General features: G+C 42.8%; 1 protein-coding gene across 2 annotated transcripts in view; it reads left to right on the top strand.

The window, feature by feature from the left end:
- Window positions 1–1,771: 1,771 nt before the first annotated feature.
- LOC110953544 (neurocan core protein-like) overlaps window positions 1,772–14,201 on the top strand; it is a 50,726-nt gene continuing 38,296 nt past the window's right edge. For both annotated transcript variants that reach the window (XM_051953211.1, XM_022197614.2), the window contains exons 1-2: window positions 1,772–2,214; window positions 13,956–14,035. In XM_051953211.1, coding sequence (XP_051809171.1) covers window positions 13,963–14,035 — 73 coding nt within the window. In that variant the 5' untranslated portion in view covers window positions 1,772–2,214; window positions 13,956–13,962. The remainder of the gene's footprint in view (window positions 2,215–13,955; window positions 14,036–14,201) is intronic.

Here is a 14,201-nt window from a genome sequence, read left to right as displayed (position 1 = left end):
AGAATGTTGCATTTTAACAAGATGATCAATGTTCTTCACTCCACCTGTCAGTGGGCATTATGTTGTGGCTGTTAGCTGTATACTACAGATTGTAAATGCTTTTCAGAGCCAGTTTCATATTTTTCCTGTCTAGATTTTGAAATTCTCCCCAACCATTCCATCAGCTGTCCACGGCACTTGCTTCCAGTACCACTCTGGATTGCGTCAGTCTAGATCTTAACATGCTGATTAACAAATTAATGATGCCACAATTGGAGCTAAATAAAAAATATTTGTATTTTAGTTTCCATGAAAAGAAGCAGTACATTAACATTTGAAGAAATATTCATTTCACTGTGGGTTTGCTGCAGGGGTTGTGTTTACTTCATTTCACTTCAAAAATCTGCAAAATATTCCCAGGAGTCCCGAAACTTTTGCATTGAACTGTGGTGGAGCATTTGGCTGCTAAAGCACCAGATATTTTCTCCAGGAAAAAAGAAATATTTACCCTTAGTCGCTACATGACTCCAAGTGAATGCTGCTCCATGTCTGCTGCATGTTCACCATCACACACTCATAATGTGAAAAAGTGTCGCGTTTGCTGCTTGTTGCTCCCCCGTGTCCCAATAATCAGTTAATGCAAGTTTAAGTAGCTTTAAGGTTAGAAAAAATCCTCTTTTACCAAAGTGTCTGCTTGTATAATATGCTGTACATGATGTATGAGTGAAATATTTGGTCCATGGTTGCACCATCAAGCTGAATTATATTTTTGCATGTTTTTTAACACATGCCTCAAAAATCAGCATGATATCTTTGAGTTCTATTGTTGGATTCAACTCAAGTTTAAGCAGATGTGATCAAAGTTTGGATTTACAGCAAGAATTTATGATTTGTGACCAACAGGTGAGTGAGCTGGTTTATAATGAGGTTACACTTATCGCACATTATAAAGCCTCCCGTCTGCACAGCTAAAGCCCAATTCTCCACAACTTTCAAAGATTTTTTACTTTAGAGTCACTGTGATTATCATGATTAGTGGCTCTATTAAGATTCCAAAACCAACTCCTGCCTTCATTACACCAGGGAAGATGCATAATTCAGAACCATCTTGAGCACAGAGTAACAGACTGCAGACCTACAGTATGATGAATAACAAAGAGGAGTCTGCTGCTCTTTCTTCTCACTTTATCACCGACAGAAATCGGTGTAGGCGCTGAACCTGTTGGTCGGGCGTCTTTAGGTGGCTCAGAGCTGCCATCAGCAACCAACAGAGGAGTCTTCTCTCTTCTACAGCGTGATGAGGATGGATGCTGTTTGCTGGGTATTGACCGGGCTGCAGCTGAGGAGATGTGGCCTGTTGGCAGGTTTGGGGGAAGATGCATCTCAGGCAGCTGTTGCAATTAAATCTGCACAGCATTAGTCAAATGGTATTCCTGCACATATTCATTAGATGGATGCTGCGTGGTTATTATTAATTCTTTTTTTTTTTTAGCTTCTCTGGTTGGAATGTGTGTGAAAATGTGCAGAAATAGGGGGTCCATGTGGGGGGGTTGAACTGACGGTCAGACTGTAAGCTCGTGGGTAAATTCTAATTTAGTTCACAGACACCGGATCAGCCTTATGTAGGATTCGGATTATGGTCATATAAAGTGCACCCCCCCCCCTCCCCCCTTTCACCCCTCTACTCTCCCCTCCCACTCTCGTTTTCTCCCCCAATCCTCACTTTGAATGGGGGGCGCCGGAGCCGTCTGCCTGTCACCGCTTGCCTCTTTGTTCAAACGGATCTGGCTTCTTCTCCCCTCGGCGTTTGCTGCTGGTGAGGAGGGGGGACGGAGGGAGCACCTTGCTCTCTCTCTCTCTCTCTCTCTCTCTCTCTCTCTCTCTCTCTCTCCGTGCACATCTATTCCACACTGACAGCGTCTGACGGGATGACCGGCGCATATAGGGCTGCTGCTGCTCGCTGAGGACAGGATCATGTTGAGGAGGGAGTGAGAAAAGTCCGGCACCTGGAGCGCTCGGTTACGCACTCATCCTCCTTCTCTTCCTCCTCCGCACCCCCCACCTCTCGCTTCTCTTCTGCCTCTGCAAAGTGCTGTTTCACCCCTTGTTTCCGTCGTTTTTGCCGTCTCTGCACCCTCCGGGAAGCTTTGGAGAGCACCACCTGCACCGAGGCGCACCGCTTTACATTCCGGAGGATTGCACCATTAAGACGCGTCTTTTGGTTTGTGAGACACGGTAGGAGTGAAACGCCAGAACATGCCTTTTAATCGCGTGCATGCTTTATGAGATCAGTCATTTGGTCAGTGTGTCATATCTCCAGGCGCCTCAGACCGCTCAGATTAAGTGCTTTAATTTCTTGGCTGCGTTGGGGAGGGGAAAACAAAAAAGCACTTTTGGAGCATCTGGTGCGAAAACACAGGGGAGTTAATTCTGATCATTTAGGAGTGCTTCTCGCATATCTAATGAAATGCAAGTGTAATAAGTATTTCTTCCTGTCTACCAATCAATGCCTTCTCCTCCGCACCGTCTCCAACCTCCGAGACGCGCACAAATCGCACTCGTTTGGGATATCTTTAATTATTTACAGGTCAAAGCTTTTAATATTGGTCTATATTTACGAGCCATGTAGGTTTATGCATAAATCATCATCCCACCAAGTAGCCTTGTTAGTGTGCCCTTTACATGGTTTCATGATCTCCAGAGATCATATTCCTCATGTGAGGAGAACTTGAATCTTCCAAAAAATGTTCCTGACTAAATGAATCAGAGGTGAGGATGCCTTCTGCTGGGTGATGTAATTGTGGAAGCAGATCTGAACACTTGAACAGGTGTTTGTGAAACCTATTATGTATATCAGAGCCTTTTTTCCCCCCCTGAGCAAACATGTGTTGAATATCTGCCAGGATCAGACCTTATTTTGGTCCTCCTCCAGTGCTGTCACCTGGACATGACATCAAAGATCCTCTATAGAAACTGGATTGCTGCTGCTGGCTGCTTCGCACTATTTCATCTTCACATTGAAGCAGTGTGCACTATCTTGCAAACCAACTTCAGTCCAGAGGGAAAATGCTCGAAAAGTGAGCCAAAGAAGGGGAAAAGATTGATTGCCTGGTGCCAAGCTGATCTTCTAGAGTCTTATATTGATGCTCTGTAAACAAACACTGGCATGTACAAATCGCAGAGAATGAGGAGAACAGTTTGGGTCACCTTGACAAATGAGCTGTATTGTCTGAGAATATGAGAGCCCCTGCAGCCCAGTGAAGCGCTTTCTGTTTCCATTCACCACTTCAGTCTGAAGGAGTCCAAGTCCTTTTCTTCTCCGGCCTTGTTAGTGTGCCCACCACCAGCTGCGTGTCAGTGCCACAAAGCAGGATGAGGTTAACTAGGCAACGCCGCGCTATAGAGGAGCCCCAGCTCAGGAAATGTATGTTTGTGAGCGGCAACAGAAGAGGCAGAGAGGTAGCGCCTGTGGGATGAGATGAGAGTAGTGAGGAATGAGGCAAAGAGACCCAGCTGAAAGTTTACAGCATGCATTTTTCATTCTGTCCGGATGTGCATGAGCGTATGCGTGTGTCTGAGCAGAAGGTTTTGAATCTGCTGACATCCATGTGCAAGCAGCAGTTGCGTGCGTGTTTGTTTGTGCATGCGTGTATGCAGATGAGTGCACTCATACGAGCAGAGGGATCAGAGAGCGGCATAGTGGGGGAGAGAAGGGTCTGATTCTAAAATAGAGTACAAGCTCGGTTCAGCTGCCTCGCTGTCTGCTGCTGCACACTTTGCACTCATTCAGCCTCAGCATTGTTTATCGCGTCTGGCTCGGAGCCGTCTGCAATTCGAGAAGTCACTTTGCATCAGTGGATGAGGGGGTGAAAGGGTCATGCGAGATGCTTTTAGATGGAGGCGATACTGTAGAGACGATACATGATGAGTAATCACCGATTTTAGATCACTGTTGAAGCTAAAATGCAAAAATCCTCACCTGGTTCCAGCTTTTTAAGTGTGAGGATTAGCTGTTTTTCTGTCTTGCATGGATGTAATCTGAATATTGTTAGAATTTATTGGACAAAACGAGCAATCTGATGAAGCTTTTCACTGCTTTCCAGCTCTTTATACAGAGAACCATGCCAGATTTGAGCTGAAACAATGAGGTTTTTTTATCAGTGTGCAGTTGAATGTCTGGGTCATTTTGAGCTGAAGGAAGTAGCTGTTTTTCAAAATTTAATGATGAAAGATAATCGTTAGCAAACTAATTAAACCAGACAGTTCAGCCATGCTGCTCTTAGCTGCACAGTTGGCTTAAATGAATGCATCTCTACAGCCTTGCTGATGGCGTATTTTCAGTAGGAGCCAAAGGTAATTCTCAGTCAGGGTTTGATATTATTCTCTGTGGTAAGAAAGTGCCCACTCTAATATGTCACTTAGGTGATTATGGGTTCTATTCCCCCCTAATACAGTGTTAATAGCTAACAGAATAGGGCTATATAAATGCAAATGAGTACCAGCACTCGTTTACAGCAGCCAAGGTATGATCAAAATAAGCTTCACCTCTAAAGGAGCCACGGGCTCGTTGCTTTATGATTGTTGCCCTCGGAACGTGTTTCATTTAAAATCGGAGTGTGATTGTGCGATGCAGCAAATGTATGAGACTTCTTTGTTTTCTTTTGGATGCAATTCACAAGCAGCAGATGCAACTGTGAACTACACTGTGAGCTGAAGTGGGAATTTTATGATCTCTTTGAACTTTCTGGTTCATTTGCAGCCAGGAGGGGAGTAGGTTTTGGACTAACAATGACTTCACAGTGACTGGAGTGAAAACTGCCCACGTCTTCAGCACTGGACAGCTCCCAAATCACAGAGTCCGCTGAGCCAACAACAAACATTTGTCAAATGGGAGAAGAGCGGTGAACGGTTTGTGTTTTGAGTTGCTGGATGGATGGGGACTTGATGCTGAACTCTGCCTCCCTCTCCGTGGAATATGGAAAACCTCTTGCCGAGCACCGCCAACAATTCAATTCAATTCAATTTTATTTATATAGCGTCAATTACAGTCAACTCGTCTCAAGACGCTTTACAGAACCCAAATGCCTGACCCCCAGAGCAAGCCCAAAGGCGACAGTGGCAAGGAAAAACACCCTTTTAACAGGGAAGAAACCTCGAGCAGAACCCGGCTCTATATAGGGGGGACCCATCTGCCTGCTGGCCGACACCCAAAGGGGATTGGACAAACCGATGCATCAATCAACTTCAGTCTTTAGCCTGGGAGGGACTAAAGCAGCCCACCAGGCCAATCGTTACAAGCGTAGATGAGACCACAGCTGAACAGCTCACCCACACAAAGAGAGAGGTCCCTCTCTTTGTCTTTGGCCGGGGGCTCTCCTCGAAGGTCTGGTGGAAGACAAATGTTTGGCTTTACAGTTGGAGTAGCACAGAGGAATCTCTTTAAGGCAGCACCAAAGTTTAATCAGCCTCTGCAGCACAGAGATTAGAATAATTAGCCACTTTCTTCATGCTCACTGGTGATTGCACTTATGTTAGTTTTTGATATGTAATGCCATCGTGTTTGAAATATCGCCATTCAGCAAATCTTCCCTGTTATTGTTAAGTGCTGATGTGAGAATGAGCTGATAGCTCCTGACTCTCCGGGTATTTGGCACTGGTGATAAACACTTGAAGGACAGAGCTCTTTTTTTTTCTTCTTTCTCGCTTCGTTGATATTCCACAGACTCAGCACATCGTTAAAGACGAGGAATTCTTGGATGAAGTCCCACCAGCATGTCTATGTTTGTGCCTTTTATTCCATTTTATTTCACAGCTACTTGCTTTTCTGGCCGCTTTTTTGCTGTGGATAAAAAACGTGGTCTCACTGTGGCCCGTTTATGGTGGCTGTGACGACACAAGACATGCAGTGTGTGTGTGTGTGTGTTGTGTAGTTAATACACTCAGGATGATGGCTGTGTCTCTTGCACCTGATCCTCTATCGGCTTTGTTACCAAAAGCAAACCTCAGAACTTTGACCTCTGCTGTCTTTCAGACACAGCTGGTGTAGTGGCCAATTAGACAGCATCCTAACAACCCTCTAGCTGCTTATTTTTGACCTCTGACCCCTAAATCATTACTTGAACAGACCTTTTTTTTTTTTTTTGCACAACATTGAAACGTCATCATTTCAAATTCACTCAGTTACGCTGCTGTAACGTTTTCTACAGTGGGTCAAGTGATGGTAGAATTCATGTTGAGGATTTTTAGCCTATTTTAGATCAGATTTGTGGTTTTGTTGCTGCAGCTTCATTGTTAGATTCACTATTACTGCTCCTCTTTAGCTATTTTCTCCATGCAACTAACTTTAGCAACTAGCTGGCAGTGCAGTAGAGCGTTTGCTAAAGAACCAATGCACTTCTCTGACAAGTAAGTTGACAGGAAAACAGAGCGAAAAGAAGAGTACATATTGGACTTGTATCAATCAAAAACATGACTCCTACACTGCTGATTTCATTTCCATTTTTGTGCATTCCAGCCAGCTAGCTAGCTGTATATATAGCACAGTTAGCAACTCTCAAAAGAAAACCATATCCACTTTTTTTCCCATATTTGTATTTATAGAGACATGAAAAGCATCCCATTAATGCACATTTCTGCAGAGGAAGAAAAATTTTTTTTTTTAAAAATGCACAAAATGTTAGTTGAAGCCAAAAAAAGTTTCAATTTTAACCAAAAATTGCAATGCTTCAAGTCATAATTAAGATATAAGGTAGAATTAAGCAAAAGTACATCGATATTTTAAGTATAGCTCTTAAAACATTAGTATTAAATAATTTGTACTCATAATCTCAGAATTTTTACATACTATGAGTAATTTTTCATAATTTTTTTATTTTTCCTTGTAGAAATAGCCCACCTGAGGTCCACCACATTACTCCATGTACTAATTTTAACTCCCTACTTACAGATGTCATTATATTTACAAAAAAACGGCGTGCTTTTTCTACGACTTAAAAGGAAAACATTTTTCTTCTTCCAGAAACGAGGTTCACTGGTTAGAAATCGATCGAGGTTTGTGTGATTTGATCCTTTTTGATGCGTTACAGAAATGAGCAGTGATTGATTCCACTGAGGCCTCCGTACGGTGCTCCCCTGGTTTCTATTTCCTTTGAAAGCTACGGTTCAATATTCCCTCCTCACGCAGTTATGGGCGCACTTATAAATAATGCGTCTCCCTCATATGTTAATCAAATGCATTTGAATTGATTTTTGCACTGAATCTCACATAGTCAAACCTACACCTTTTGCACAATACACACACACACACACACACACACACACACACACACACACACACACACACACACACACACACACACACACACACACACACACACACACCACCGGCGGTGCTAGGAAGAGGCTGAGAATGAAGAGGTGGAGAGAGAAAATGAGCATATCTGAGATCATCTGCTGCAGGTCTGTTGAGTGCAGCTCCGCAGCAGCTTAATAGCACTACAGGAAGGTAGGAAACAGATGGATGTCATAAGAGCTGTCAATCTCTCTCAGGTACGCACAAATCGTTGGTGATACATGCATTAAACATCACATCAGTATACTTCCGTTTGGACCCCTGCTCTGTATTTTCTCACTGAATAATAAACCAAAAAGTTGATGCTACCTAAAACCTACTTGCAGCTATTAGAAATTCCAGGTCGTGACCTGTAGAGCTGCTCCTCTCCGTCTGTTCCTCACTGGACCTGTCTGTCAAGGATCCCTCAGATTGATCTAAATTGCCTCCTTTTTGCGCTTTGCTGCGCTCACATCTAGCCAAATCTTGGCCTCTCCTGAGCGTGTTATCGAGCTTTAAATAACCCCTGTCCCCTTGCCCAGCGAGATCAATGGTGTCAGTGTGAGAGGATGAGTGTGTAATCTTGAATCGGATGGACCAGCAGCTTTCCAGAGTCCTCGCTCCATCCGAAACCCGGGCCAGAACTGCATGAGTCATTAGTTGCTTTGAGTGTGATTAGTCACCACACAGACACGCTCAACTCAAAGGCTATCTGTGTGTTCGTCTGCAGGAAGCGAATATCTGATTCAGCTCAGTTTACTTTCCTTCTGCTGTGTCCTGGTCTTATTTTCAGTTTTTCTTGAGCAATTAATAATGCTCCGGTTTGATGCTTGTTTTATGGCACCAAATCACCACTGCAACCTTCTCTCGCTGTTTTTTAATTAATAAAAGCTGCTTCTGTGAACAGATATTCAAATTTCAGCCTCACATTTATTCAGCACGGACCGACTGCAGCCTTTTTTTTCTCCTACAAACAACAAATTAAGGGGAGTTACAGAGCAGATTTCCTGTGCAGCTTTCATCATGGCGGTGTGTTACTGTCACAATTTTGATCAAATGACCTTCCTTTCATTCCTCTTCCTTCATCTTCTTCCCTCTCACCACTTTGTCTGTCACTTATCTGGAGCTGTTATTCTGCTGTTCACGCCGCTGCTCTCTGGAGGTAATAGTTTTGTGAGATATGATTAAAGAAGACTGAAAGGAGCAGAATCACCTTTTCTTGTCAGGTGCCTGTAGCTGATACAAGACACACAGTTTGACTCTTTTTTTTTTTTCCGAAGAACTGGTTCTGTTTCTGTCCTGCAGCAATTCTTATTCTGCATTGCATGTGTAGACATTGATTTTGCTGCTTCCTCTTGTCATCATGGCTTTTCCAAAGATATGTTTAAAGAACTCCCTGTTAAAAAATTCCGGTATTGGCTGTCGGATTTTACTTTAATCAGAAATTAATTCCTCCAGAGTACAAGAAAAACTCTCAATGTTCTGCCATCACAAAGGCAAAAAAAGAGAGCTTCTTTACGATAAAAAGAAAAAGACAATGCATAAAGAAGATCTCAAAAGTTACGAGTAATGCTATATTATTAGATCAAACATTATATTCTTTACAAATGGTAAGAAGTAAAGCTAGTTGTCTTCGGCTTGTGGTGGTGACAGAACTTTACTTTCAGAACACATAAATAACAAACTGCATTATTTTACTAAGTTTTAAAACAACCATATTCAGGGCTGACTCATCCACTATGCAGAAACAAAGGTGTTAACACAGTAAACATTAAAAACTGTGCTCTGGTTTGTGTTTATTTTACCACAGTTAGCACGACTCCAGCTATGCTCTTGTTGCCTGTTACAGTGTTAAGGTTCCCAAATCCATCAGCTTTGCATCATCCAAGTGAAACAGTAAAACCCTATTAAAAAATACATTGAATCTCAGTGTTGCTTCCCCATGTTTTAATATGTTATCCTAAAAAGCATCTCATTTTAATTTAACTAATAGGATGCAGACTTCTTGTAAGAGTGAGAGACATGTAGTGTATCATGATAAATGACGGTCTTTAGCATAATAGATGTGTAATGTTGCCTTAAAATGCACATTTGGGACTCTTGTAGTTTGAAATGAGTGGGCTGGGAATATGAAAAAGTCATCTGGAGGCACAGTTTCACCCAAATCATGGTGTTAATTGTCCACTTATCAGCGATATAAACTGATAAAAATAGACTTTTGTTGTTTCAACCACCAAAATCAACAACTGAAGGAGTTTGCATTTGGATACTTCTGTCTGAAATGACCGTTTCACAAATTACAGAGATTTTAGAGTTAAAACTGAACTGTAAGTGTCCATGTGTGCAGTAAATGGCACGCTGGAATGAAAAGCTGGACTAGAAGAGCAACAGTAAATTAAACATGAAGGTTATTTGTTGTCTTGCAGAATATAAAAGGGCCAACAAATGAGAGTTTGTGTGCGCAAATGCAGAAAGTAAAATGCGTTGTGTGTAGGGATTTGATGAGGAGCTTTATTGTAGCTGCATCATTACAGCAGTGTGTGTGAGAAAGAGAGAGACAAATCAACATGGGACCCAGCATGGCCTCATTCGCTCACCCTTTGTGACCGTACACACGTGTGTGTGTAGCATGACGGAGGCATAAAGCCGTCATGCTGTGCACACGAATGTGATTTATCTCGTCCACAGCAGCAGCTGATGTGACGTCTTCCAGGCTCCTCAAGCTTTGTTTTTTCTAAGATATTTTCCCACCAACCGCAGGCCTGAAGGAGATTTGGGTCGAGGGGCCCATCTTGCCTGCGTCATGATGATCATGAGGCCGGTTTCTCTCCTGCTTCAACAGATTGACAGCTTAGTGCCGAGCCTCGTAGGTCTGCCAGCCTCGTCTGTTAGCTCTCTTTGGATCTCTGTCACTCCGCTCGCTGGCTCTTACAATGAGCCGAGAATACGTCCTATTCAGGCAACATCGTGAAAATGTGTCAGATGGACATCCACATTGAAGTCCACTGAAGCATTTTAGAGACTTCTGGCTCTTTTCTCCTCAAGACACAACTGTGCCTGTGAAAGTGAAGAGAGGCGGTTTAGAGGGAGGTGTTCACAACATCTGATGTCTCGTCCTCAACAAAAGGTGCTGCTGGTTAGTATGCTGCTGGTGTGATCGGATGACCAGTGCACCGTATGTCGTAAATCCCCTCTGGTAAAAGTTTGAATGGCTGCTGTCTATAGACGTACGCTGTTGTGTGTTGTATAGCATCCATAGAGATTGCCCATAGGCTGAACTCTGTATTCTGTTGGTGTGGATGGTGGCTGCTGGGCTGCTGCCAGTCCCAGGCCCTCAGAAACAACACTCCCTAATACTCTCCGTTTCTAAGACTGGGCAAACTCCTCGGTGTCATGACCCTCTCCAAGCCTTTAGAAATCTCTTGTCACCCACCCAGCTAGCTCCACCAATGGTTCAGGCCTTCAACACGCAAGGAGTCCAATAGCTCGACCCCAATCTGTCACAGCCCATCACAAGGTCCTAGCCCACCTTTGGAGATGGGATGCCTCACAGTGTGTGGCACAGTCTTACTCGCACCAGAATCCTCTTTTCAACACTGAAATGATTGCCCACTATCAAAAACTGCACCAGAAGTTATCATTTAATGGCAGTGTAGTTTGGTAGGTGTCACTGTAAGCCTTTACTATCCGAGAGGAATGTTTTTCTTCAACTCACACGCTCCGGTTTTTTTATCGCTGAAGGTTTTACTGAGCTTTCACATAATCAGGAAAGAGAGCGACCATTATTCCTGTAATTTATAAAGGCTTGAACCGGTGTTGCATAATCGTCTTTCTAAGCATGAGGGATGCTGTTGGCATGAGAGGCTGTTACCTTGGTGAATGTAAAAAGGTCTTTTGCTTTCTTGGATAAATTGTTTACTTTATGTAACTGGAGTCTAAACAGCACAAACATGATGGACGGATGTCTGCTCCAACTGAACTTTTTGAATTAAATTCTTCAGAGTCTGTGAGCAAACCTCTGTTAGTGAAGCCTGCATAGTCATGGTGGCATGAAGAACCAATTTTGTCCACAAGAAAATGAATAATTTAGAGACACTTGTGTTACTTAATTCCCCCCTAAAGTCAGCATCATGAGACAGAGCTGTGCTTTCTTCAAACTGCATGCTCTATTCTTCATCTCAGTTTAATACCAGTATGAGGCAATAAAGCTCTGTCTCAGGCATCTCTCCATTGAGCTGAGAAGCTTCGGGCCTCGAGCCAAATCCTCTGGCAAAGTCAGCAGCTCAGCTCTGATGTGCGGAAGCATTTCTTCAATGTTGTTGCTGTAGGAATGCACCAAAATCAACATTTACACTGCAGCATAATTAAAGTTAACCCAATCTTATAGGCACTTTTGCAGTGGTTGTCATAAGTTATCATCATTAGATTTATTGCTAACTGTGTCTGGGACAAGATCCAGTCAGACCTACTAAGTCTAATGGCCTATTTCCATCAGATACAAGATCAGTGCTGCATACAGATATTTGTGCAGGTTAAAAAATGTAAGTGGCTGTGGAGCAAAGCTCCTGCTAAATGAACATAATGCATCCAGCAGTGCCTCCTTCCATCTCCAGGAGTGGAGGGGTTCAGAGGCCATCTTGTTTCATTGAGTGTCAACAATTTACAGCACAATACTGCAGCTGGAAAACGGCGAACACAAACTGCACTGAATCATGTTTGTGTCGCAGTCTTGTTTATTTGTCTTGACATTACAACACCAATAAATAAAACGGATCACCGTTTGCTGGAAGTGGCTTTTCGATGATTCAGTGTTTCAGGCTATTTCGGGGCATTTGGTGATATTTTTATAGGTGTTGTCTGGCAGTAAGGAGGAGGCTGTAACAATAACAGATGAGGAACTTTTCCATTCAAAACCCTTGTGAAGGTCAGTGTTAGTTTTTGTGTCGGTAAGACCTGAGATGTGGCTCCTTAAGCAGTTGTGGCAGCTTCACAGATGCCGGATCCCACAACATGTGAAAGCTGCTTTCATGGTCGACAGCCCACCCAGAGGAGCGCCATGTGTTGGAGTCTATGTGAACAGGGCATTTAGAGTTGGAGAAGGACTCTTCTAGCAACACTCTGAGTTTCTACTGGGTGGAGACGGCTCAGAATCTTTAGCTCTTCATCATGGAGCAACACGGCTTTGATTTTGTCACAGCAGTTATTGATTGGAGTTGGACTAATTAGCTTTGAAAAGGTTTGATGAACCAAACAGCTGTGGGTTTGTTCAGGCACACAGAGGAACAAGCAGGCCCTCATCTGTTCAAACAGGAAAATCACCAAAATGTTTCACCTGACACAAAAATGGATGGTATCGATAAACGGCTTTTATCCAAAGTACTTTTTAGTTTGTCTCTCACTTCTCTGATTACACCCACACTCATTCACACCAATGGCAGCTAGCTAGCATGCAGCAAAAGCTACCACCCGGGGGAAATTTGGGGTTAAGTGCATCTAAACTCGAAGTGTAAGAGTTTCAGGTTATTAGACGGCGTAAAATAAGTTCTATTCCCAAAATATTTACTGTAAGCTTCTGTACATGCTGTAGGTTTAATAATAAGGATTGTTTTGGGAGGTTTTAGCAGCCTTGGCGCTATTTGCCATGTATTGTATCAAGTAAACGGACAAGAGCAGCAGTTCAGCCAAAGGGCTTTCAATTAGAGAAATAAAATTGGTGTTGGAAATGTACTTACCAAGTTTAAATGCTAAGATTAAGACCCTGAAGTGGTATTTATGTTGTGAATTGACCCGAGAATATTAAAAATCAGGGTTAAACCTTACAAAATTCTATAATACACTAATTTACCTGACTAAATTCAACAGTAAGGTCAACAGTATTATTAAATATGTAGAGTTTCCTGGCTACTTTAAGACTTAAGTTAAGATCCTACAAAAAAAAATCATGAAAAACTAAACAAATTCACAGATTTTCTGCAAACAAGCATATTTGTGCAGAGACATTAGGCAGAACCAGGCTCAGGGAGGGTAGCTGTCTGCTTCAACTGGTTGGGGGTGAGGAAAAGAGCAGAGACCAAAGAATAACGGAGACAGACAACAAACAAGAGAACAAACACTTGAAATACCTGCAGTGAGGTACAGAGAGGAAAAAAGTACAAACTATAGGAGAGAGAAGACACAAAGTTAATAACCTGGAATAATGTCGGTGAGTGCATTGAGGAAGTGATCATGATGAGCACAAATTCACATATTTGGGTCACATAATTCATTTTTGTACGCAAACAAAACGTGTCAGTATCTTCCAGGGGCATGTTAGTGCTTCGGGTATCAACACTGGATACGGATGTAAGAACAAATCTGTCATCTTGGCATGCAAGTATGGCTGAAAAAATATTTCATGTTGATGAATTCTTCTTCTAAGATGAAGACACTAATAAATGTCAAGTATCTGTAACTCATCTGAGATGTACACACATTTACAGCACATAAAAAATGTCTGCAAGTGCCTTGACACCGTGCATAAAACTTAAATGTCAGAATGTATTTGAGCATGTACAGCTTTATTTTATGTACATTTTTACCATTATTCCTAACCCGTGGTTCACCCTTCCACTGCCTCACTCTTCTTCTTCTGTTTTCTTCTCTGCAGGACGAGGATGGAGCTCACTCTGTGTGCAGCTGGGCGGCAGATCCTCTTTGCTCTGATGCTGCTGCTCTCTTTAGGCTCGGGTGAGTTCTCCGTCTCCTTCCCGCTCCCTTTATTTTCTCCAGCAGCAGCTTCATCTCCAGCTGCTGCAGGAATTAATCAGCAGTTCTGGATGTACGGAAATAACAATCAGTCGTAACAGATGATGCCAGCGCACAAGTGGACAGGACAGGTACAGGATAAGAGGAC

This window comes from Acanthochromis polyacanthus, chromosome 9 (assembly GCF_021347895.1).
Source record: "Acanthochromis polyacanthus isolate Apoly-LR-REF ecotype Palm Island chromosome 9, KAUST_Apoly_ChrSc, whole genome shotgun sequence".
NCBI classification, from domain to species: domain Eukaryota; kingdom Metazoa; phylum Chordata; class Actinopteri; family Pomacentridae; genus Acanthochromis; species Acanthochromis polyacanthus.
This window is presented reverse-complemented; position numbering and strand designations above follow the sequence as displayed.